This window comes from Monodon monoceros, unplaced genomic scaffold (assembly GCF_005190385.1).
Source record: "Monodon monoceros isolate NGI ecotype Baffin Bay Population unplaced genomic scaffold, NGI_Narwhal_1 Super_Scaffold_12, whole genome shotgun sequence".
Taxonomy (NCBI): domain Eukaryota; kingdom Metazoa; phylum Chordata; class Mammalia; order Artiodactyla; family Monodontidae; genus Monodon; species Monodon monoceros.
This window is the reverse complement of record NW_021703768.1, coordinates 146,873,092-146,885,734: the sequence shown is the minus strand read 5'-3', so window position 1 is coordinate 146,885,734 and position 12,643 is coordinate 146,873,092. Positions and strand designations below refer to the sequence as shown.

Sequence of the window (12,643 nt, the reverse complement as noted above, 5' to 3'; positions counted from 1 at the left end):
ATTGTTGAGTTGTCAGTGGGTACGAGAGGTGGAGGGGAGGGGGAGGGGGGAGGGGAGGGGGAGGAGAATGACAACAACTCAAGTTGCAACAATAGCAAGTGTTAAGGATGTGAAGAAAATGGAACCCTCATGCATTACTGATGGGAAGGTAAAATGATGTAGCCACTGTGGAAAACAGTTTGGTGACTTCTCAATAAATGAAGCATAGAATTATCATATGTCCCATCAGTCCTAGCCATCAACTGAAAACAGGTGTTCAAACAAAAATTTGTATGTGAATGTTCATAACAGCACTATTCACAATAGTCAAGAGGTAGAAACACAAATGTCCACCAGTTGATGAATGAATAAACAAAATGTGGTATATCCATAATAAAATCCACAATAAAATATTGTTCTTCCATAAAAAGGAATCAAATATTGATACCTGCTAAGTGAAAGAAGCCAGACACAAAAGGCCACTGTACTATAATTCAGTTTATATGAAATATCCGGGATAGGCAGATCCATAGAGATAGAAGGCATTCTAGAGGTTGCCAGGGGCTTGGAGGAAGAGGAATGGGGCGTGACTACTTAACGGGCACCAGGTTTCCTTTCGCAGTGAGTAAAAAGTTCTGGAACTAAACTGTAGTAATTGTTGCAAACATAAATGCTCCGAATGCCACTGAATTGTACATTTTAAAATGATAAACACCATGTTATGTATATTTTGCAGACTATTTAAAGACAAGCCTATAGCTGGCATCATACTTCATGGTGAAGATGAATGCTTTTCCCCTAAGGTAAGGAACAAGTAAGGATGTCTGAACTTACCACTTCCATTCAACATTGTAATGCCTACTAACCAGTGAAATTAGGCAAGGAACAAAAACACATACCTATGGGAAAAGAAGTAAAATTCTCTTTATTCACAGACAACCTGATCATCTATTTACTAAATCCAATGGAATCTCTAAAAGAGCTACTACAACTGACAAATGATTTAGCAAGATTGAACAAGATCAACATCCAAAAATCAATTGTATTTCTATGTACTAGCAACAAACAGGCAGTAATTGGAATTATAAAAACCATATTGTTATTGATAACATCAGAAAATGAAGTCCTTAGGGATACATCTGACAAAAGATATAAAAGACTTGCGCACTTAGGGAGTTCCCTGATGGTCCAGTGGTTAGGACTCGGTGCTTTCACTGCCGTGGGCCTGGGTTCAATCCCTGGTTGGGGAACTAAGATTCTACAAGCTGCACAGGACAGCCAAAAAACAAACAAACAAAAACTTGCGCAGTTAAAATTACAGAGCATTGTTGAGAGAAATTAAAGAAGATGTAAACAGAAATATACTGTGATATACTGTGTTCATGCTTCAAAAGATTCAATATTGTTAATATGTCAGTTGTCCCAAAGTCTATTTATAGAGTCAATGTTAATTCAATCAAAATCACTACAGAGTCTTTTTGGTTAAAAAAAAAACATTGAAAAGATGATTCTAAAATTCACATGGGGGGTACTTCCCTGGTGGCACAGTGGGTAAGACTCCACGCTCCCAATGCAGGGGGCCTGGGTTTGATCCCCGGTCAGGGAACTAGATCTCACATGCATGCTGAAACTAAGAGTTCTCATGCCACAACTAAGGAGCCACGTACTATAGCTAAGGAGCCGGCAAGCCATAACTAAGGAGCCCACCTGCTGCAACTAAGATCCGGTGCAACCAAATAAATAAATATTAAAAATAAATAAATACATAAAAAAATAAAATTCACATGAAGATGTAAAGAACCTAGGATAGTCAAAACTACTTTGAAAAGAAAGAGCAAAGTTGAAGGATTAATACACCTGATTTCAAGACTTATTATAAGGCTACAGTAATCAAGACAATGTGATCTTGGCATCAAGAGAGACAAATAGATCAAGAAACAGGGTAGAGAGTCCAGAAATAGACTTACACATATATGGGCAACTCTTTTTTTTTAAATCAAAGTATAGTTGATTTACAGTGTTGTGTTAGTTTCTGGTGTACAGCAAAGTGATTCAGTTTATATATATATATATATATATATATGCATATACATATATATGTGTATATTCTTTTTCATATTCTTTTCCATTATGGTTTATTACAGGATACTGAATATAGTTTCCTGTGCTACACAGTAGGACCTTGTTGTTTATCTGTTTTATATATAGTAGTTTGTATCTGCTAATCCCAAACTCCTAATTTATCCCTCTCCCCCCTTCCCTTTTGGTAACCATGAGTTTGTTTTCTATATCTGTGAGTCTGTTTCTGTTTTGTAAATAAGTTCACTTGTATCATATTTTAGATTCCACATATAAGTGATATCATATGATATTTGATTTTCTCTTTCAGACTTGCTTCACTTAGTATGATCATCTCTAGGTCCATCCATGTTGCTGCAAATGGCATTACTTCATTCATTTTTTATGGCTGAGTAGTATTCCATTGTATATATATCTTCTTTATCCATTCATCTGTTGATGGACATTTAGGTTGCTTCCATGTCTTGGCTATTGGAAATTGGACAACCCTTTATTTTTACAAAAGTGCAAAGACAGTTGAGAGGAGAAAAGACAGTTTCCACAAATGTTCCTAAATGATGTATATTTATATTCAAAACCAAAATTACAAAAACCAAACTTTGATTCATACCTTACACCATATGCAAAAATTAACCCAAAATGGATAATAAACCTAAATGTAAAGCCCCAAACTATAAAGAGCCAAGAAGAAAAAAAGGGAGAAAGTTTTTCTGACTTTGGGTTAGGCAAAGATTTTTCTATATGACACAAAAAGCATGATCTACAAAAGAACACATTGATTAACTGAACTTCATCAACAATTTTTAAATTTTGTTTTTTCAAAAGACACTTTTAAGAGACTAAAGGGAATTCCCTGGTGGTCCAGTGGTTAGGACTCTGTGCTTTCACTGCTGAGGGCTGAAGTTCAAACCCTGGTTGGGGAACTAAGATCCACAAGCCGTGCAGTGTGACCAATTAAAAAAAAAGAGAGAGAATAAAAAGATAAGGCAAAGAATAGGAGTTAATATTTGCAAATTAAATATCAGATAAAAGAGTTGTATCCAGAAAATATAAAGAACTCTCAAAGCTCAGTAATAAGAAAACAACCCAATTTACAAATGGGCAAAAGATTTGAACACACACTTCACAAAAGATATACAAATGGTAGATAATAACAGGAGAAGATATTCAACATCATTAGTCATTAGGGAAATGAAAGCTAAAAATACAGTGAGATACTACACACTTATTAGAATGGCTAATATTAAAAACTGACCCAGGGCTTCCCTGGTGGCGCAGTGGTTGAGAGTCCGCCTGCCGATGCAGGGGACACGGGGTTCGTGCCCCGGTTCGGGAAGATCCCACGTGCCGCGGAGCGGCTAGGCCTGTGAGCCATGGCCGCTGAGCCTGCACGTCTGGAGCCTGTGCTCCGCAACGGGAGAGGCCACAACAGTGAGAGGCCCGCGTACCGCAAAAAAAAAAAAAAAAACTGACCCAAACCAAGTGTTGGTGATGATGTGGAGGAATGGAGTTTTCATACAATACTGATGGGAATCTAAACAGTAAGGCCACTTTGGAATATAGTTTGGTAGTTTCTTTAAAAACAAACAAACAACTAGAGAATGGACTTCAGGATACGGGGAGGGGGAAGGGTAAGCTGGGACGAAGTGAGAGAGTGGCATGGACATATATACACTACCAAATGTAAAATAGATAGCTAGTGGGAAGCAGCCGCATAGCACAGGGAGATCAGCTCGGTGCTTTGTGACAGCCTGGAGGGGTGGGATAGGGAGGGTGGGAGGGAGGGAGACCCAAGAGGGAAGAGATATGGGAACATATGTATATGTATAACAGATTCACTTTGTTATAAAGCAGAAACTAACACACCACTGTAAAGCAATTATACTCCAATAAAGATGTAGAAAAAAAAAAAAGAAAATGTGGTACATATACACAATGGAATATTACTCAGCCATAAAAAGGAACGCAATTGGGTCATTTGTAGAGACGTGGATGGATCTAGGGACTGTCATACAGAGTGAAGTAAGTCAGAAAGAAAAACAAATATCGTATATTAACGCATATATGTGGAACCTAGAAAAATGGTACCGATGAACCGCTTTGCAGGGCAGAAATAGAGACACAGATGCATAGAACAGACATATGGACACCAAGGGGGGAAAGCAGCGGTGGTGGTGGTGGTGTGATGAATTGGGCGATTGGGATTGACGTGTATACACTGATGTGTATAAAACTGATGACTAATAAGAACCTGCTGTATAAAAAAACAAATAGTATAAAATTCAAAACACAAACAAACAAACAACACCCCCCCCAAAAAAAATGACCATATGATTGATCCATTCTACTGCTAGATACTTACCCAGGAGAAAGAAAAGGATGTGCCTATACATAGACTTGTACACAAATGTTCATAACAACTTTACTTGTAATCACGAAAAGCTGGAAACAACCCAAAAGTTCACCAAGTGATTGGACAAACTGGCATAAACATACAGTGGAAAGCTACTCAGTATTTTAAAGGAATAAACCGTAAAATATGGATGAATCTTAAAATAATTATGCTGAGTGAAAGAAGCCATACCAAACAGAGTACATACTGTATGGTTTCATTTACAGAAATTTTTAGAAAATGCAAAGTAATCTATAGTGACATAAAGCAGATCAGTGGTTACCTGGGGACAGGTGACTCGGGAGATGCAGTAGACAGGGATTACAAAGGGGCATGAGGAAACCTTTTGGGGTGATGGATATATTCATTATGTTGATTGTGGTGATGGATTCATAGGTGTATATATTTGTTAAACTTATAAAAGTATACACTTTAAGTACGTGCAGTGTACTATGTTAAAAATTTTTTTTAAATCATGATGGCTGCTGACTGGAGAATGAATTATAGGAGGAGGTGGGAAAGGGTACAGGAAGGCCAGTTAGGAGGGTATTGCAGTAGCCAAAGTGAGAGATGCTGGTGGCAACACAGACAGGGAAAAAGAGGAGAGACTCAGAATATATTTAATGGATAGCATATAAAGGACTTGATAATGGACTGGGTGCAGGAGGTGAGGAAGATGGAGGAATCACCAATAACTCTTAAGTTTGAGGCTTGAGCAATTGGATGGACTAGAGTGCCATTTGTAGAGGATGAGAAAGACTAAAGTAAAAACAGGTTGGCAGGGAATGTGGAGAATCAAGTTTTGTCAAGAACATGTGTTCTGTGAAATTCCATCTGTGGACCAAACTGCATCAGGAAACTCCTGATGCATGCATTAAAAACGCTGGTTCCAAGACTCCACCATCGGAATCTCTGGGAAATTGTGATTTTAACAAGCCCCCCAAGTGACTGAAATCCACACTAGAGTTTGACAGCTACTGGACTTCATTCTCTTCCCTTTTCCCCTCCTACCCATTTCTTTTCCTTCCTCCTTTCCCTTTGCCAGTTCTCCTTGGAGAATTAGCTGAATAAAGAAGGCACTGGAGGTATAACAATTGTAAGCATATAACACCTAACAACAAAGCCCCAAAATACATGAAACAAAAACTACTGGAGCTGGGGCTTCCCTGGTGGCGCAGTGGTCGAGAGTCCACCTGCCGATGCAGGGGACGTGGGCTCGTGCCCCGGTCCGGGAAGATCCCACATGCCGCGGAGCGGCTGGGCCCGTGAGCCATGGCCACTGAGCCTGCGCGTCCGGAGCCTGTGCTCCGCAGCGGTAGAGGCCATGGCAGTGAGAGGCCCGCGTACCACAAAAAATAAATAAATAAATAAATAAAAATACTGGAGCTAATAAACAAGTTCAGCAAGGTTGTAGGATACTTGATCAATATACAAAGCTCAATTGTATTTCCATATGCTCGTAACAAACCATCTGAAAAGGAAATAAAGACAATAAACCTATTTGTAAATAGAAAATCATGCTATTTACAATAGCATGAAAAAGAATACAATACTTAGGAGTAAATTTAACAAAAGAAGTGCAAATCTTGTACACTGAAAACGATAAAATGTCATTGAGAGGAATTTAAGACATAAATAAGTGGAAAGACATCCATGTTCCTCAATTGGAAGGTTAATATTGTTAAGATGGCAATACTCACTAAACTGATCTACAGTTTCAACACATTTCCCATCAAAATTCCAGCTGTCTTTTTTTTTTCAGAAATGAAAAAGCTGATAAAATATATATGGAAATGTAAGAAATCCAGAAAGCCAAAATAATCTTGAAAAGGAGAATAAAGTTGGAGGTTCATACTTCCCAACTTCAAAACTTACTATAAAACTACAGTAATCAAGATAGTGTGGTACTGGCATAAAAACAGACATAAAGACTAATGTAGACATAAAGAAGAAATAGAATTGAGTCCAGAAATAAACTCAAACATTTCTGGTCAACTGATTTTCAAAAAGGGTGCCAAGACAATTCAATGGGATAAAGAACAGTCTCTCCAACAAATGCTGGGACACTGGAAATCCACATGCAAGAGAATGAAGTTGGACCCCTACTTCATACCATATACAAAAATTAACTCAAAGTGGCTTAAAGACCTAAAAGTCAGAGCTGAAACTGTAAAACTCTTAGAGGAAAACAAGTATAAATCTTCATGACTTTGGATTAGATAATGGTTTCTTAGGTATGAGGTCCAAAGCACAAGAAACCAAAGAAAAAATAGGTAAAGTAGACTTTTTATCAAAATTAAAAACTTTCATGCTTCAAAGGTGCAATATCAGCAAAATTAGAAGACAATCCACAATGGGAGACAATATTTGCAAATCATATATCTGCTAAGGGATATTCATCAGAATATATGATGAACCCTTACTACTCAATATAAAAAGACAAATAATCCTATTTTTAAATGGGCCAAGGATCTGAGTAGACATTTTTCCAAAAACAGATACAAATGGTCAATAAGCACATGAAAAGACACTCAACATTATTAGTCATTGGGGAAATGCAAGTCAAAATCCCAATGAGATACCCTACATACCCAAAATGGCTGCACCATTTTATATCCCCTTATAAACTGCTAGTGGGAATAGAAAATGGTACAGCTGTTTTGGAAAATTCAGTTTGCCAATTCCTCAAAAACTTAAACATAGAGTTACCATATGACCAAGCAATTTCACCACTAAGTATCTACCCAGAACAATTGAAAACCTACATTCACACAAAAACTTGTACATGAATGTTCACAACAGCTTTATTCATAATAGCCAAAAAGCAGAAACAACCTAAATGCTCATCAACTGACGTATAGACAAACAAAATGTAGTATATCCACACAATGGAATATTATTCAGTCATAAAAAGGAATGAAGTACTGATACATGCTACAACATGGATGAACTTTGAAAACATTATGCTACATGAGAGAAACCAGTCACAAAAGACCTCATATGATCCCCATTTGTATGAAGGGTCCATTAGCAACTTTCAAATATGCAATACAGTGTTATTAACTATAGCCACCATGCTGTACCTTAAATCACCGTGACTTATTTCTTTTATAACTGGAAGTTTGTACCTTTTGATTCCTTCACCCATTTTGCTAACACACCACCTGCTGCCTCTGGCAACCACCTGTTTTCTGTACCTGAGTTACATTGTTTTTTTTTAGATTCCACATGTAAGTAAGATCATACAGTATTTATCTCTCTCTGTCTGACTTATTTCACATAGCATAATGCCCTCAAGGTCCATCTATGTTGTCACAGATGACAAGGTCTCCTTTTTATGGCTCAATAATATTCCATTGTATATATACACCACATTTTCTCTATCTATTCATCCACTGATCACACTTAGGTTGTTTCCATATCTTGGCTATTGTAAATAGTGCCACAATGAACATGGGGGTACACACATCTCTTCAAGTTAGTGTTTTTTTTTATATAAATTTATTTATTTTTGGCTGCGTTGGGTCTTTGTTGCTGCGCGGCCTTTTCTAGTTGTGGTGAGCAGGGGCTACTCTTTGTTGCGGTGCGTGGGCTTCTCACTGCGGTGGCTTCTCTTGTTGCGGGGCACAGGCTGTAGGTGCGTGGGCTTCAGTAGTTGTGGCATGCAGGCTCAGTTGCTCCACGGCATGTGGGATATTCCTGGACCCGGGCTCGAACCCATGTTCTCTGCATTGGCAGGCAGATTCTTAACCACTGCGCCGCCAGGGAAGTCCCAAGTTAGTGTTTTTAATTTTCTTTGGATAAACACCCAGAAGTGGAATTGCTGGATCACATGGTAGTTTTATTCTTAATTTTTTGAGGAATCTCCATGCTGTTTTCCATGGTGGCTGCACCAATTTATTTGAATCCTACCCTTTAAACTGCTGAAATTATGATATATGAATTATACCTCAATAAAGATGTTATAAAAAAGTAGAAAAGCACACACACAAAGACATGTTTATATAAAACATCTTAAGTGGATTGGGTCATGCAGTATGGTTAGACAGGTGATGCTAGAGGTGAAGTAAGGAGGAGAGTTAATAAGGAGTTCCCACAGGGTTTGCAGCATTATTATTGGCCCAATTCTACAGGTGAGGAAACTGAGCTGTACAGAAATTTAAGGTCATACAGCTAGTACAGGATAAAGCCAGATTCTGTGGGGCCCTTAACTACCACATTACTCTCTCCTGGGAATTTCTGTCTCTGGTCTAAGATAAAGGCAAGATGGAGAACATCCATGGCTAAGAATTTCTCAATGACATTGTTCTCTCTTTCCTAGTGCCAACTCCTCAATGCTCCTCAGAAAGCACTCATCGCTTGGGTGCCTACCATCTGTTTAATAGACATTGTGGAAGTCTTGGTTTCTACAGTTTCTAGAGCAAAATTTAGAACAAAGCAATCCCTTTGAAGATATCAGTATGCAGCTTCTCTCCTTTGGGGAAGTGACGAAGTGATGTGTCCATCTGCCAATGTGAATACTTAGCAGAGAATGATCAGATAGAAGGCTTTATAACACAGTAACTGAATATCAGAGCACCCTCTGAAAACTCATAAAGATGTCACTTGTATATAAGCTCTTTGAATGTTCATGAGTACCCAGGACAACGCTAATTTGTCAGTATAAATTTAATATAGCAGACTTCTATTTCTCACAAGGCATTTCTGTGTTTTCATATAAGTATAGGGTTTTGTTTGTTCGTTGGACAGTCATTTTAATCTGATTATCAAATGAATCTTTGTCTCTCTTTTGGACTATTTCTGTGAGCTAGATTCCCACATGTGGGATAATCCCGAGTCAAAGGGTATGAACATTTCTAAGGCTCTTGATCTGTGTTTCCAAATTGCTTTGCAAAAAGATTGAACCAATTTACACTTCCACCAGCAGTGTATGAAAATATATTTAAATGCAAATTCCAAGCTGCATAGAGTCTCTTTCCTAGGTATTTTACTTAAATCTGTTTCTTTAATGCTAAGCAAAAGCTGACCCAGGATGTTAAAAAAAGAAATCTGATTATAAAAATGGAGCAGATAGTTAAAACAGCTCTTAGGCAGAAATAAGCTTTAGAAAGACCCAAGCGAGGTGATAAAAATTTTAAGGCATCATGGCAAGAAGCACGATTCTGAAGGGACCATTAACAATTTGGCTTAGACTGGGATAGCAACCGCCAAGAACGTCGGGCGTGGTCAGTGTACCAAATTCTAGTTTAGAAAAAGCAGGGTATTTCATTTATTTATATTTCACTTTGTTCTAAAGACGACTTAGGATACTTAAAGGGAGGATCTTGAGAAGTAGCACTGTGTCTGAATAATCAGTCCTGTGAGAATGAAACTAGCTCACGTCCCCTGAACTAAGGTCCACGCTTCTCTCTCCCTGCACCGGATGGCTTGCCTCTGTAATCTGAGTTCAGTTTGCAACCACAATGACCGCCTCTACGTCTAATAATGGGGCACAGAGATTTTAGGGGGCAAGGGGGTGGGGCAGGCAAGGGTAAGCCCAGACTCGGGATACCAACCCACTGAACTCTACACAAATACAAAAGGTGCTGGGACTTCATCCTTCGGCCAGCCTAATGCATTCCCTCTGCCAGTTATTTGGGACCCCGCCTGCGAGTCTCCCATCACTACTGCTCTGTGCACCACCACCTTCCGCTCCCGACCCGCTTCTACAAGAAAGAGCTGACGCCGCCCGAGGAGTCAGAAACTCGATTTCGCCCCTTTCCACTTTTCCTTTCTCACTTTTGCTCCTCCTTTCCTGCTCTCTCTCCCTTCATCGACTTCCTTTCTTCTTCCCGTCTTCGCCTCTCCCTCCTCCACGCCTGCTTTCCACGCCTAGTCCCTGGGAGCAATCGCCCGGTCCCCTCCTTTCCTCCAGTTCGGGGGGCCCCCTCCTCTTGCCTCGTCGCCTCCTGGCTACCACTCCGCCCGCGGCCTCGCCCGCAGCCAATCAGTGCGCGGCCTCCCGCGGCCCCGCCCTCCCCGGCTGTTCCGGGGTGGCCCGGCTGAGCCCAGGCCTCGGGAGCGGAGGGCGGCGCCGCGGCGTGGGGGCCGATGGGGCCTGGCGGTCGGGCGGCGCCGGCGCTGGGTTCGCCTGGACGCGGGTGTGCGGGTCTGTGAAGGGGTGAGGCGAGCGCTGCGGCTCGCCCGGGATGGGCCAGCCCCGGCCTGCCGGGGCCGAGCCGGAGGCGAGGGCGGCGCGCGGGACAGGCCTGCCGGGCGAGCGGCCCGGGGACTGAGGTAGAAGTGGGCGCGGAGGAAGGGGCCGAGCCAAGGCGGTGGGTGGAGCGGCGAGGGGGGCGGAGGCTGGGCCGCGGCGGGCGAGAGGAGCGGCGCGCCTGTCCGGAGCTCGGCGGCGGCGGCGGCGCCGGAGGCGGCAGAGGCGGCGGCGGGCCCGGACGAGCGCCCGGAGGTGGCGGACGAGGCGCCGGGGGCCCCCATGGGCGGGTGTGTGGGCGCCCAGCACGACTCCTCGGGCAGCCTCAACGAGAACTCGGAGGGCACCGGAGGTAGGTGAGCGCCAGGGGGCAGCCTCGGCCCCCCATTGTTCCCGGCCAGGCCCGGCCACCTGTCCCGGCCCCTGCGGGCCCGCGGGCCGCGCGGCCGGGGTCCCAGTGCCCCTTTGTCATTCCCGCCTCCACGTCACTCCCTGCGCTCCGCTTCCGGCCGCCCCGCTGGCCGCGGGGTCGCCCCCTTTTCTCCCTGGCCCTCGATAAAGCCCTCAGCGCTCCGGGGACGTAGCCCTCGGCCTCTCGATCCCACCGCCTCGGCTCGGGAAACTCGGACCAGAAACCGCCTCTGGCCACCTCACTCCCTCTCCAGTTGGTTTAATTATTCAGGAACAGGATGGCGGCGCTGGGGTTGCAGAAAAGCCAATTGATGGGGGGTGGGGGGGAGCCTGATGCCTTCCCTCCGACGCGCCCGGTCACATCTCTCCCCACCCGTCCTTGTTCAGCAGAGTTGGCTGGTCTCAGCTTTCCTGAGTTTCAGATGACAGCTGCCCTGGTTGGTTCCAATTTGGCCATTTAAACCTGCAAGTTTCTGGAGCTCGGCCGGGGAAGTCTCTAGCGGCCACAGGCATTACTTTGACGAGGGGTGGGGAAACGGTCTTCTCGAGTAAAACGTGGCTTCTTGCTACAGCCCGGGGGTGTTGGACCAGTGTCGGGGTGGGCTAGTCAAATTCCTGTCCGTCTTACGTAAAGGAAAATATGTAGGATAAAAGTACAAATGCCTGAGATTCCGTTTACCCTAGCAGGATCGGTACTGTAAAAGTTTTTGTAACACGAAACGCACTTCTTATTTGTTGTAAAAAGCAGTTTGCTGAGGAGAGTATTTTAATACAATCGGTGTTGTAGTATAGCAGAAGAATAATACAGTTAATTCTACTTTTAGTTAAATGATCTCTTGCTGAGTCCATTCTATAGCTTGTGTAGAGGACAGAATGTTTTAAATAAGAAATCGCTTTTAGGAACAGCAGAGATGACAGTGTTGGTTTTGTTCCAACCTTGTGTTAGACGTCTCAAAATGTGGGGCATAAGTTCCTAGACTAAGTCGTTTGGGGATGGGTGGGTTTACAACTTTTTCTTAACATGCTAGCTAGCATTTAGACCAGCTGCTTGCCTGTCACTAAGCTCCATCTGTAAACCATGTACATGAATGGTTTGGCTGATGAATGTCCTGAATTGCCTGATGTTTAGCCATGCCACTTCATTTAAAATATATGGGCATCCTGTATGTCTAAGTCCTGGGTAAATGGTTTGAGAGCTCAGCGAAGCGTGTCTTAAAAAAATCGTCCATGAAAACGGTACTTTATAGTGCATTTCAAGTCAGAGCATAATTACTCAGTGGCACATTAACAATGAGATTTGCCCTGAAAACAGGGCAGGAAGATAAAAAGGGCATGATTGAAAACACCCTTAGGTTAAGATCAACTTGGGGGTCAGATGATTCTTCCTGCGGGTGAGGTGATAATTAATGGTCCTGAACTGTAGGTGGTGTTACTTTTTAGTAAGTATAGGTAGTGTGCTTGTTATAGGTAGTGTTTAATTTTAATTAAAAATTTTCACACTTATTTAATATTCTAATTCAGCATTTTTCTATTGTTGGTAATGCACTTGAACCAATTTATGGTTTTATGGCCTTTTGATAGTGTGACTT

General features: G+C 42.3%; 1 protein-coding gene across 2 annotated transcripts in view; it reads left to right on the top strand.

Moving 5' to 3' along the window:
* Positions 1 to 10,542: 10,542 nt before the first annotated feature.
* UBTD2 (ubiquitin domain containing 2) overlaps positions 10,543 to 12,643 on the top strand; it is a 55,822-nt gene continuing 53,721 nt past the window's right edge. The window contains exon 1 of one of the 2 annotated variants that reach the window (XM_029218386.1): positions 10,543 to 10,726. Coding sequence is in view for 1 of the 2 variants with exons in the window: in XM_029218384.1 (XP_029074217.1) it covers positions 10,926 to 10,995 (70 nt within the window). In the remaining variant the exon portion in view is untranslated. Of the gene's footprint in view, positions 10,727 to 10,835; positions 10,996 to 12,643 lie in introns of those variants that run through there. The other variant, XM_029218384.1, reaches the window with a different exon arrangement.